At 32.9% G+C, this 12498-nt stretch overlaps 1 protein-coding gene across 1 annotated transcript; it reads right to left on the bottom strand.

The window, feature by feature from the left end:
- Nucleotides 1-3152: 3152 nt before the first annotated feature.
- On the bottom strand, nucleotides 3153-9954 carry LOC114720817 (uncharacterized). The gene is made up of 7 exons (XM_028906537.1): nucleotides 9940-9954; nucleotides 8935-9196; nucleotides 8159-8382; nucleotides 5950-6011; nucleotides 4752-4961; nucleotides 4257-4386; nucleotides 3153-3395 (listed from the first exon to the last, which is right to left on the bottom strand). Exons 1-7 carry the CDS (start codon nucleotides 9952-9954, stop codon nucleotides 3153-3155), a joined length of 1146 nt encoding a protein of 381 aa, XP_028762370.1.
- Nucleotides 9955-12498: the final 2544 nt, after the last annotated feature.

A 12498-nucleotide genomic window follows, 5' to 3' on the forward strand; every position in this document is an offset into this window, starting at 1 on the left:
GAGGTAGTCCTTCTAACAATAATAGTTCTAGCCAACACACTTGATTAGCAAAGATATTTTAAGAAAGACAACACATATTTATTACAAATAACTAACTTAACTTTTTTCTTTAATTTTTTCAAATTAGTCAACTAGCTTTTATAATTACGACCGGAGGTAGTATAATTTAATTAAAAATAACAAAATATAACAATATTAATAATTCATACAAGGAAATACAACAATAATTTGAGTGTAACAATAACAAAGTATAACAATATTTAGAATTTTGATTTTTATAACTTCTCAATAACTAAAATTAATAATCATTGATACCAAAATCATCATTAAAATTTATTTTAGTCTATAGTGACTAAAATGTTAGGAGTTGAATGAGAAGGATCAGAAGCAACAAAATCATCCAAACCAATTTATCATCAGTTCACACTAGTTTTCACTGGTTCATCCTAGTTTGATATCGGTTCAATTTTTGGACGGTTTAGCACTCAAATCAAATCCAATCACTGGTCGATTCACTAGTTTTTTCAGCCCGTTTCATCTTTTTTTTTTTTTTTCCTTTTCTTACCTTGCTTGTTACTAACTTATATTTGTTTATTATATGCTTTATCTCTAAAAAATATCTTTTGGAAATACAATAGAAGTTTGATGGAGTGTTATTCGTTTAGTAAACTTCTTTTGTTTAACTTCATTTTGACAAAACTGTAATAAAAATTTACTCTTCATTATTCATTAGATTAAGGTGTAAATTTTTTTCAGAAGTTTTTATTAAGGAGCACTGGGCACTCAAAAGTTTTTTTAGTACAAATTTGCCTCGAGAGTTTTTTTTGGGGGTAAGTTTTAGTATCCTCAAATTGAAAGCATTCCTATTTAATGCATTGTCCAGCACTAAATGTGGATATTTTTCCTAGTAGAGATTTGAATCCTAATTGGCCACATTGTGAGAGAATAATCCTTTCTACTAGACCAATCCCTCTTGGTTTTCCAGAAAGTTTAAAATTGTAGCAAAATCATTTGCTATAATTAAAAATGATAACAATAAACATCATTACTTTAACGGTCAATATTATTATTTTTTAACTGTACAAGGTAATTTTGCTATAATTTTAAACTTTCAGAATAAATTTGCATTAAAAAAATCTTCTAGATGTGTAGCGCTCCTAAATGAAAACTTTCGAGACAAATTTTCACTCTAACCCCTTATTCATTTACTAACTAGTATTTTTCTATAACTATGTTATTATTTGTTTACTAACCAGCATCGTCTACACTACAACATTGTTAAAATTTGTTCATGAAAAACTGTTGTAGAGACATTTACTCATCGTTTGTGAGGGACATATTCCCTCTCCCTTCCCCATCTGTACCAACCAAAATTAGTCTTACCTCTGCATGTGCATCTCCGTCTCCCCCTCCCCCTACCTTCTAACAAACATGGCTGTTAATAAATTAACTATACAACAAAAGGAACAATTAACCCTTTTAGGGTGACCAAATCCTTTCTAGAAGGGCGACAAAAATTTCAAAAATTTTTAGGGACTTATGAGAGAGACCCAAGTCTAACACACTAAGTACATTAACCAAAGACCCTTTAGATAGAGCTATCTTAACTAACCAATGAGACTTTAATCTCTCCACATGATCCCTCAACCTGATACTTTCTAAACTAATTAAAATGTCAACTTGTAGCAGGGGGTGAGGAGAACTAAACTATACAACTTCACTATGCAAAATAACACAATATCTTCAGAAAACTCATCCACAATGAAGAGTGTGCAGTCCAATTCCTGCTACCAGAACCTGAGCTATTCCTTCCTCCAACTATACTGATTGCTCGGACTGCCCACTTTTATCTCTGCCTTTAGTATACTTTGACTGTACCAGCCACCTGTGATTGAAGGGTAGCCTCACTCCCATCAATGCTTGAAGACCATGCTTCTTTAGAGGCATTGATTTGTTGAACCCTCTGAGCCAATCAACACCTTTTCATGTCAACGACTAGTTATCCCAGTGGTAATGCCAGCCATAACCCTTCGATGAGGTATCGAGTTTAAGCCCCATGTTAACACGTTTGTGTGTGTCCATGCGTTCAATTGTATTGTATAAAAAAAAAATTGTATGGATAGCAGCCTTAAAGAAGTTATATCCTTTTGAAGAAAGCAATTTGCGATTGCTAACGCATTCAAAGTCGTATAGATAGCATCAAGACGAGAGTTTGAAATCTCACCATGCAGCTGCTATTAACGAAGGCGAAGGTTTGACTGAAACAACATTGGAACCTAATGTAGGATTCAACCGCCACGTTATGTCCATTGACTTCTCTGTTTCCCCCTGATCAGTCCCAACAAAAGTGATAATAGCCAAGCATTGCACCAAAGATGATATTCTCTGACATCTGACGTGTTTGGCGGACCATGACTATATCTCACTTGGGTCAATTTTGCTTGAATTTTAGCTTCTTGTCCTTCTGATTAGTAACGCCCACTTCTTTTGTGCCTTTACGGTTCGATTCTTCATCAAGCTTTTCACCTGCACCGTTCTTGGAAGTAGCCGTTTCAATTTTTACCGATGCAGATAAAACTTGAGCTTCTGATATTTATGTGGAATCTGAAGTATTAACAGGAGATGGAGAATATGGAGCCTTTTCTCCGTTTGAATTAAAGGGTACTGAGAAAATCCTCCCAGGAACAATGGCTAACGAGAAACTTGGGAAGAAACCACCCAAAAAAGCAAGAAATAATTATGTCAGTATGATGAACAGAACCACAGAATCGAAAGAGAAGGTGGGGTTTTCAGAAACTCTCAAGTTCAGTTCTTCACAGTATCTTCACCTACCGCCACTCTTTATCTCCAATGGCCGCAACAACCACAGCACCGCATGAGGATTCTAACTAGAATTTGAAGGGAATGTGATCCTCGAGGCCTTAACACCCCTCCCCCCACCTAGAAAAAGGGGGATAATTCCATACCGCGTGATAAATGACTCCGAGTCTATTTACATCTTGACATGAAAGCAAGGGCATATAAATAACCTTACTTGTAGAACATGAATATTGACAAACAAGATACACGAACATATTGAACGTGGTTCTTCAATATGCTGTGGGAACAGCTTCCAGCTTCATAGTCACGAGGTCATTCACAATGGTTAATTATTAGTTTGTGGGGAGTTTTTCAATTTTCCAAATGGGACCCCTCAACACTTTCTGATCAGTTTCTCTTGAAGGAGACAAAACTATGTCATTCCAGATGGAACCGGGCCCCAGAGCAGGGCTGGATGGTTTGTGCAGTTCGTAGATGGAATCAGCTTCAGCATTCAGATTCCCTATGGATTCCAAGCATTTGATCTCCTCAAGATCCATAAGCAGATTCTGCTCCCCCTCCTTCCATCCTATGAGCTACACAAATGCAACCATGTGTTTGTAGGGTACTTCAAAAAATTACCATTTAATTTGCTAAGAATATAATACAGGTATTCAGCCACTTGAAGCTAGTTCACAAGTGGTAAAAAAAGGAAGGAAGGAAGGAGATCTATGTGTAGGGATTAAGAATTAAAACTCTCCTTCTGCAATTTAATATCAATATCAATCATATAAAATTCCAAACGGTTAGCTGTTAGCTGTTGATATAGCACAATATGTTGTGCAATCCATATAGCTAATTCTATTTAATGGGATAAAACTTGTTGCTGTTATTGTAATATCAATCAAATAAATATAAAACTTATAGCAAGCCACATTTTGATCAATCTACATCCAATATAACAACAAAGGTTGGGTCAAAGGGACCAAGACTCATTCTTTCCTTCAACAAGATCGAGGATTTGAAACTTGTGAAGGAAAAACATCATGCTGAGAGAGCTATTCCCATTGGAGTCCAACAATGCTCCAATATAACTACATAGTTGTAATTAAAAACAAAACGAAGAAAGAAAGAAAGAAAACTAATCAACTTCCAACATGACTAGGAGATTCATTATAAAACCCCTCTCAATCTAACCCCAAAACAGTTTAGGCAAGAGTCAGTTATCGCCGTTAGATAACATGCAATTTAAATTTGACATAAACAGGAATCATATTGAGATGGCGAGAAACTGTCAAGAGAGCTAAATATCACTCAACAAAATACTATATTATCGAACATTAAACCTCAATGAATAATTATATAATATCAAATTATATCTCATGCATTACTTCCCCCAGCTGCAACAGAATTATCAGGCAAAATAATTGCTTGAAGAAGTTGCATTAGGAGCATACCGATTCCGAAGTTTGGAGCATGTCATCGTGGTGGCCCCTAGAATTAAGGACTTCGTATATAACATCAGACTCCTTAAAAGCATCTGCATCAACCACCACAGCATTTTTCGATGCTCTTTCCCAGAATGGCCTGCCAAATCCATTTGGCATGTATAAGTTTACGAAGCGGGAACAAACTTATCAAAAACAGAAAGCCATCCTTTTTTTAATTAAAAACAAAAGAAAAAGCAAACAAACTTAACTATGCTTTAGTAATTAAATGATATTACTTAAAATTGAGTTGAACTAAAGCACATATTCATATCTTACACACACATTCAAAAAACATTTCAATCAGAATGTAATCACACTCGAGTCATTAATTCGTAAATCATTTTTGTCCCAAATTTCAATTTAACCTAATTTTTTAAAATTATTAATAGTTAATCATATAATAGAATAACAAATATTTCACAACCAGCTGTGTATGAATAATAAGAGAAGGAAGATGATTACTCTTTGAGAATGTCTTGAAGAAGAGTACTCTTGCCAGCACCCGCTCCCCAACCCATGAGCAGCAGGACAGGACTCCTCTCACCGAGGGCCATCGGGACCATGACATCTGTGCATTGGGATTCTCCTCTTACTACTTTCATCTCCTCTACCAATGTAGAGAACACCCTTGTTACCTTCAAAACCTTTGTTACTCTCTCAAACCTCAGTTTCCTGCATACGCACCACAATCCCTAATCAGATCAATCTCCTCTTCATTTATTTCATTTACTTATACAATAATTGCTGACTTTTCCCCTAGCTTCTTCCTTTTTTGTAGTTTTTAATTTCAAGTGTTTAATAAACAATCCAAGCACAGATTAAAAATGACATTTCTTAATTTCTCAAGATATGTTTAGATTAATAAGAATAGGAAAGACAAGATAAAGTTTTAATTTAGATGTTTTTAATAACTTAAATTTAATTAACGACACATTTTTTTAATTTAAAAAAAAAAGCCTAAGATGCACATGGGACCAGCCCATTACTTCTCTGTCACATAGAACCAGACAAGCACCCGCAGGCCCGAGACCCCCGCTGGCACACACGTATAAGCCACTGGCTATTTTGTTCAAAGTTGTATGTTTAATATATATTTTTTTAATGAAATTAAAACAGAAAACTTACAGAAAAATACCACTAAAATATCAAAATACCAAATTAGGGATTTGAATTTTAATAACTTGGAACTTTGAAATGGTGTGAAAAGACATCACTACCCTTTACGTTTACTTTGCTATTTATGGTTTCACTATTTATCACTCTTGTTTTGAAAATATGAAAAACGTATAAAGATCCATGCCAATAGTCAACAAGGGGTCGTTGGTGTCAAATCTCTTACAACCTGCAAAAGCTGCTTAGGTGTTATTTTCTATTGAGAAAAAAAATTTGAGGGGTGATGCTATCTTTTCCACATTTCAAAATTTTACTGAAATTCAAATTCTTAATTTGGGATTTTGATATTTTAATGATATTTTCCTGTGATTTTTCCATTAAAATAATTGAACAACAAAATATAAAATTCAGTTAAAAATATTAATAATATGAATCCTTCGTTAATAAAAATTATTCGAGAAACAAGCGTATTATTGTTTGGCCTTAGCATATACACATACACATACATGCATATATTTTTTTTTGGGGGGGGGGGGGGGCAAGTCACCTCGTAGCAGCCAACACGACCTCCTTCAGCCGAGTTTGCTTCCCAGGCTCACTGCTTAATGCCTAAAACCCAAAAAGAAAGCCCAAAAATTTTAATATATAAAAATAAATTATATCAACCATAAGCATATGAAATCGTTTTAAGATTAGAGTGTTACTGTAGAAGTAGAAATTTCGTTTTATTGTAATAATAGATAAGTAACAAAATACATGTTATTAATTATTGGAATAATGATCTAAAATACCCTAGAAATATTCACAAAAGTTTTTCTTAGCTTTTATATAATGTACTAACTATTATCTGCCATTAAGTTTGACCTTTAAATTATGTAATGCAACCAATGTCTTTAATAGTCTAATTTAATAGCAGATAATAGCTTAAGACAGACATGCTAGGAGATCAGAATTTCAGGGTATATAAGAGTTAAAAAAACTAATAGGTGTTAGGTGCTCTTTCGTGTATAGTTTCGAGGTATTTAAGCACCTTATCCTTTAATTGTAATTAAAAAATCAACAAGCTATTTTAAAGTACCATTTTTTCACTATTTCTAAAAATAAAACTTCATCTTCATTGAGTCGAATTAATAATCGATAACATTGTCTGGTGGCCTGTCCTTAGAAAACTTCTTTAAAATTTATTGTTCGGATTTGGCTTCCTCAGTTCCAAGTATTCCAAGGCAAATCGAGTACATTTCAAAAAATTTATTTTAAAGAATTTTCACGCCTTTATAATCAATTTCATCTAATTTTTTAAACTATCTGTCTAAAACTTTCATGTTTATTTATTTGGCTTCAGCAAAAAAAAAAAAAAGCACTTTTCATGTCTCAAATATAAGACTGATTTTATAATATAATTTACACTATAAAATAGTTATTATATTTAGAGATGAGGAATATTATCTTTATTAAGCGTAGCAGTACTCATGAGCCAAGACTGACTTTTTCGTATCAAGAGAGAAAAAGAAAATCCAAAGCTAATCAGTAATTAGTTCTTTAATAATATTTTGAGTTTTATTAATGTGCCCGACAATCTATTTAGGGAAAATTATACTCAGGTCCCACAGAGCACAATTAATATCAAAAAGGTCTCTCGAAATCGCGAAATGATTCTGAAATCCCCAGGGACCTGTGTGTAATTAATTCTAATTGTGAAATTACCTACGTACCCCTGTTAATTTTATTGTAGCAATTCGTTTACAATCTCAACAGTGATTGTTAACAACCCGAAAAGACGTGATTGATAACCTCGGCAATGCTCATGACAACTCACTCTGTGAAATACCAGAGGCGTTGTTGAGGTTGTTAACCATCTCTTCTCGGGTTGTTAACAGCCGTTATTGAGGTTATAAATAGGTTCTAATTTTATTGTAGCAATTCGTTTACAATCTCAACAGTGGCTGTTAACAACCCGAGAAGAAGTGATTGACAACCTCGGCAGTGCTCATGACAACTCACTTTATGGAATGCCAGGGGCGTTGTTGAGGTTGTTAACCACCTTTTTTCGGGTTGTTAACAGCCATTGTTGAGGTTGTAAATAGGTTCAAATTAACAGGGGTAACTACGTAATTTCACAATTAGAATTAATTACACACAGGTCCCTGGGGACTTCAGAATCATTTCGCGATTTTGAGGAACCTTTTTTATATTAATTGTGCTTTGTGGGACCTGAGTGTAATTGTCCCATCTATTTAACATATTACAAAAGGTAGAGCAGACAAGGCATGTTCCCATTCAAAATCATGAATGCAGAATCGTAAACCCTAAAACAATTGCAAAAATTCACATTCTTCAATCCCTATAATTTTTTATTCTGGTAAGAATTCCCCTCTCGAAATTCACAATATTTTATTTGACCACATGTCACATAGTACACACACATATATAAAAATTACAGAGAAAATAAATGGAAAAAAATCGCAATTCTGGATCATCTCAATTTTTTTTTGGAACTTAATGAAATAAATTTCCAAAATAAATAAACATACATATAAACACATAAAGGCTACACAAGTAATGGACGAATCGTCTTCATTCTGTGTCTAGCTTGTTTTCGGTTAATATTCATCTAAATCTAAAATAATTACTCAATTTTCAAACACTGGGACAAAAAGAAAATTTGACCAATAGTTTTCAATTTTTTTTCTGAAAAAAAAATGTTCAGGAAAGATTAATTGAATAAAACCATAAATAATTTTAAAAAACGACTTTACCTGGCTAATCACAGCAGAAGCTTGGTTCCAATGAAAAGCAAAGTAAGTGAGAATGCATCTGTCGAACTCATGAATCAACATCTCATAAAGAGATTCAGCTCCATCCTCCTTATCAAAATATCCATATATGCTTGCCTCACAGTCTTTGGTTTTTCTCAGGAAGTCATTAGCCAACTTGCATAGCCCAGGAACTTTCTCAGGGTCTTCAAATCCCATTTGCATAGCTGCAAATTATTGATCCACACACACAGTTCATGTCTCTGTTTCCCTAACAACACTCCACATTTCATTTCAAGTCCCATCAAAGAGAGAACACAAAAGCATAAAGTTTTGCCATTCTTTTGCCTTTAGAATGAACAGTTTACAACTAGTTTCTTTGAAAAGCAGTCATTAGTCATTGTGCTTTCTTCAGATAACTGCATAAATGATAAGCATAAATTAATTAGCACTAATCAGGGTGTTAACCAGAACGTCGCCCTCTAGATAATTCGGACATTTTATCAAACAAGTTGCAGTCACTCTCAATTTTCAAATATGAAAGATTCTGTATTGCTATTTGAATAAAAAATCAATCTCATCCCCGAATCAGGTAGAGTTGAAAAGCGACAATAATACTGAGCTAACATGAGAGTCAACCAAAAGAAAAGAATAAATAAAAGGACTAAGAGGAGACCAGGATGAAATCAACCACCTGCTATTCAAAACACAGAAACAGAGAGATCTGAATCTCAGAATCTCATTATTCGATCCGAAAATTGGGTGCAAGAACTACGTACCAACATAATGGGAGAACTTCTCCAGCTTTCCGACGCGACCAGATTCTGTCCGTTCAAGCTTCGGGATGATCTTGTCGTCTTTCTCCACCTGCTTCGACGCAGCGTGTCGGTGGAGCAAGGCGTTAGAGACGGCAACAAAACCGGCGAAAGACACGGCGAACACACGAGATAAATCCACTCGGTTGCCATCTGAAAAGAGAGAAAGTGAGAGAAGAATGCAAATAGACGTGAAATTTACGAAGAGAGGAGATGAAGGTAGAAGCTAGGCATAATAGAGTACCATGGAGATGCATCTTGCTCCAGATTCAGAGAAAAGCGCCAGAGGAAGACGATGACGGATATGGGGCGCGCGATTTGCCGGGTTCTGAACAGCAAAGCGAAAGTATTGGAGCGGACTGGGATTTTTACCAAAATGCTATGAAAGTAAAATAAAATACCAAAAATGCTACGGCGCGGAAATATATTACCGAAATGCTATACTTAAAATTCATCACCAGGAGATGAATTTATAAATTTCATCTTGCCCAGAACGAGTTCTTCAATAAAGTGGGAAAATTTGCAAATTCATCTGGTAGAGATGAATTTGTAAAGTTCATCTTTGAGTGATGAACTTCAGAAAAAGTACTTTTGTCCTTTTCTCCCCATTTCTATGCATATGAGCATCCTCTCCCCGTACGAATCTCTCAAAATCACTTTTGTTTAGGTCAGAAAAGCAACTGAACTCTTTGCATGTGTCTGAAGCTGGGAAGAATATTAAGTCATCTCATCTCCCTTGCCTGTGAAGCTATAGTAGCGTCATGGCTTGCTATATATTTTACATCTCCTCTTACACCCATGAATGCATCTGAATCGTCCGAGCTTTACTTATACATTTTGCATCTCCTCTTATGCCAGTAGCCCATGAATGCGTTTGAGTCCTCCACATGTTGAGCTTGTGTTCCCACTTCATGTATTCAGACTTCTCTCTTCTCTCTCATCATCTTACTCTCTCGTTTTATTAGTTACTCCAGCCTCCTCCATTATTTTGCTGTCTTGTTTCTCTACTCTTACTTCCAAACATTTGACACATACTTTTACTACTGCTGATGGTATGTTATTTCTCTTATGTATTTTTTATCTTGTCATTATAATATTTAATTTGATTTTCTTTTTTATTTTTTATTTGATAAACTGTTATTTTAAATCTCCAGGTACTAAGTGGTGAGTTGAACAATTTCAAAAATCTATACTCTTAGGTGCCTCTTATTTTGCCGGTAAGAATCCTCTATTGTATAGTTTTAAGATCTCAAGATTTTCTTTTGATCTCTATTACCCATTTAGTTCTATTTATAAGACACTTTTAGTATATTTCACACAGATTAAAAAACCGTTAAAATAATTTCACATCCACTATCTCATAATTGATTATAAAAGTAACACTAATCAAGCACAAAAATGTATATTTTCATCAAGTTTTTTTTTTCCAAGAGTCAGATCTGTTATGCATGAAAAAAACTAATGGCATAGGAAAAAAAGAGTAGAAGAGGTGAATAACAAAAGGAATGAGCAAGGGAGAGTGGAAAAGATGAATAGAGAGAGAGAGAGAGGAGAAGTGGAACATGCGAGAATAATAGCATAAGAAGAAGACAAAATTGAAGGACATTTAGCACTGATAAAGGAGTGAAGAAAATGTACCAACTGTGCAAATAACTTAATAAGGATAATTATGTATGTTTGTATTAAAAATTATATCAAGTGCCTTATATATAGGATCAAAATTTACACTCTCTCTGTCTTATAAATAAAACTAGAGGAGTATCTTTTAAGTATATGATTTTTTTTGAAATGAATATATAAGAAAAAAATTCATAGCTTTAACTTTTTTTCCCCATATTATTCCTTATTTGCTATCAATTTTCTTTTTTTTTTTTTATTTTACTCGATCTTGATGGGTGTGTATTAAAGTAACTAACAATTAAAAAATTATTAAAATAAATGAAAAATTTTAGATATAAAAATAAATCTGAATAATTTTGTTCATTTAATTATTTATTGTTTTAAAAAACCGAGGTTAAGAAAAATAATTATAAAAATTTAAATTGTATTTAATGAAATCAAGTAAAATATGTTTATTTACATTTAAACATATTTATAAAATATATATATGGGGTAAAAAAATTTATAAAATTAAAAGTAACGAAAGAGATGTTTGAAAAAAAGAAAATTTTTTAATTGGAATAGAACAAAGACAGATAAAATTTAACTATTCGCTAAGGGTGTTCATGTAGATGAATAATTTCATTTCATTGTGTTTAAATATGTAAGATATTTTAGCTTAATAATAAATGATTTTGATTTGATTTCAATAAATTTTGTTATAAATATTGATAAGAAAAAGATTATAAATTTTTTTAGTACAAATTAAGGAGATTATAAAAAAGATCTATTCAATGGAAGCATGATAAGAAAAAATGTAGGGATTTAGTTAAGGGTACTTTAATATTTTTAAATTTATATTTTAGTATTTGGTCCTTATAAATAATTATAATTTTTAAGATTCTTCTCAATAAATATTATTTTTCTAGGTCCTTCCCCCTAATTTTTTCTTACAATAATATAATTTTTACCTATTTAGTAAATATTTTGGATAAAATAATGAGAATAAAATATAATATAAAAGTAAATTTTTATTAATAAGAAAATAGGTGGCAATATTTTGTTAAAAAATTTTCATTAATAAAAATGAATATCATAAAAAATTTAATTTTTAAGAATCTATAGTGTACATAGATTTGATATTACTTTTAAAACTATTAGAAATTTAATTAAAAGGTACGGAATGAATCAAAATAGAATTATAATACATATATATATGAATAATTTTTTTAGCACTAGACTTAAACCTATGCGAACTATGCATGGGAAACCATGATTTGTGAGTCTTTCTATTTTCAAAGTTTTGTCTTCTCCCAATTGTACTTAATTAATGATTATAATGCAATATTTAGGAAATAGAATGGATCATAGAAAGGAGTTCAGATGTATATTTGCAAATGGACAAATTTATAATGGCCAAGCTGGTACAACATTTGAGTTCAACAGCGTGAAAATAATCAAAGTTGATGAAAATATTACATTGGACAAATTGAAGCAAGTTATTGGACAAAAGTTACGACTTCCTCCCAATCAAATGGTGACAAATCTAGTATATAGATATTCTACATGCATAAATCCACCACAATACCAAGCATGCAATTTGGAGGATGATGTAGATATAAAAGAAATGTGGCAAGTCAGAAGAAGATTTTCAACTCAATTGACATGTGCAGAATTGTATGCCAACATATGTAATTTTTTAGATTATGGTCATGTAGAATCACAACCAATGGATGATTGTGTAGGAAATACACTCCCGTTAAGTAGCAATGAGGTGAACATTATGGAACAAGGGTCCATGTTCAGCAATGACATGGAAAATTTTCAACCATTTAAACCTCCCATAGACGGTGGCAACAATGGACCATCATGCTCTCTTCCTCAAATAGAAGACATTGTGGATGAATTTGAGGATGAAGATGAATATGA

The sequence above is a fragment of the Neltuma alba genome, unplaced genomic scaffold (assembly GCF_004799145.2).
Source record: "Neltuma alba isolate B1F8T4 unplaced genomic scaffold, ASM479914v2 tig00012000_pilon, whole genome shotgun sequence".
Taxonomy (NCBI): domain Eukaryota; kingdom Viridiplantae; phylum Streptophyta; class Magnoliopsida; order Fabales; family Fabaceae; genus Neltuma; species Neltuma alba.

What these genes read in the sequence shown, in the direction of transcription:
- LOC114720817 (XM_028906537.1), bottom strand. An exon ending in CTTCTGCTGTGATTAGCCAG is followed by an intron (nt 6,012 to 8,158) that starts GTAAAGTCGTTT and finishes TTTGGGTTTTAG; the next exon opens with GCATTAAGCAGTGAGCCTGG. An exon ending in TGCTCCAAACTTCGGAATCG is followed by an intron (nt 3,396 to 4,256) that starts GTATGCTCCTAA and finishes GCATTTGTGTAG; the next exon opens with CTCATAGGATGGAAGGAGGG.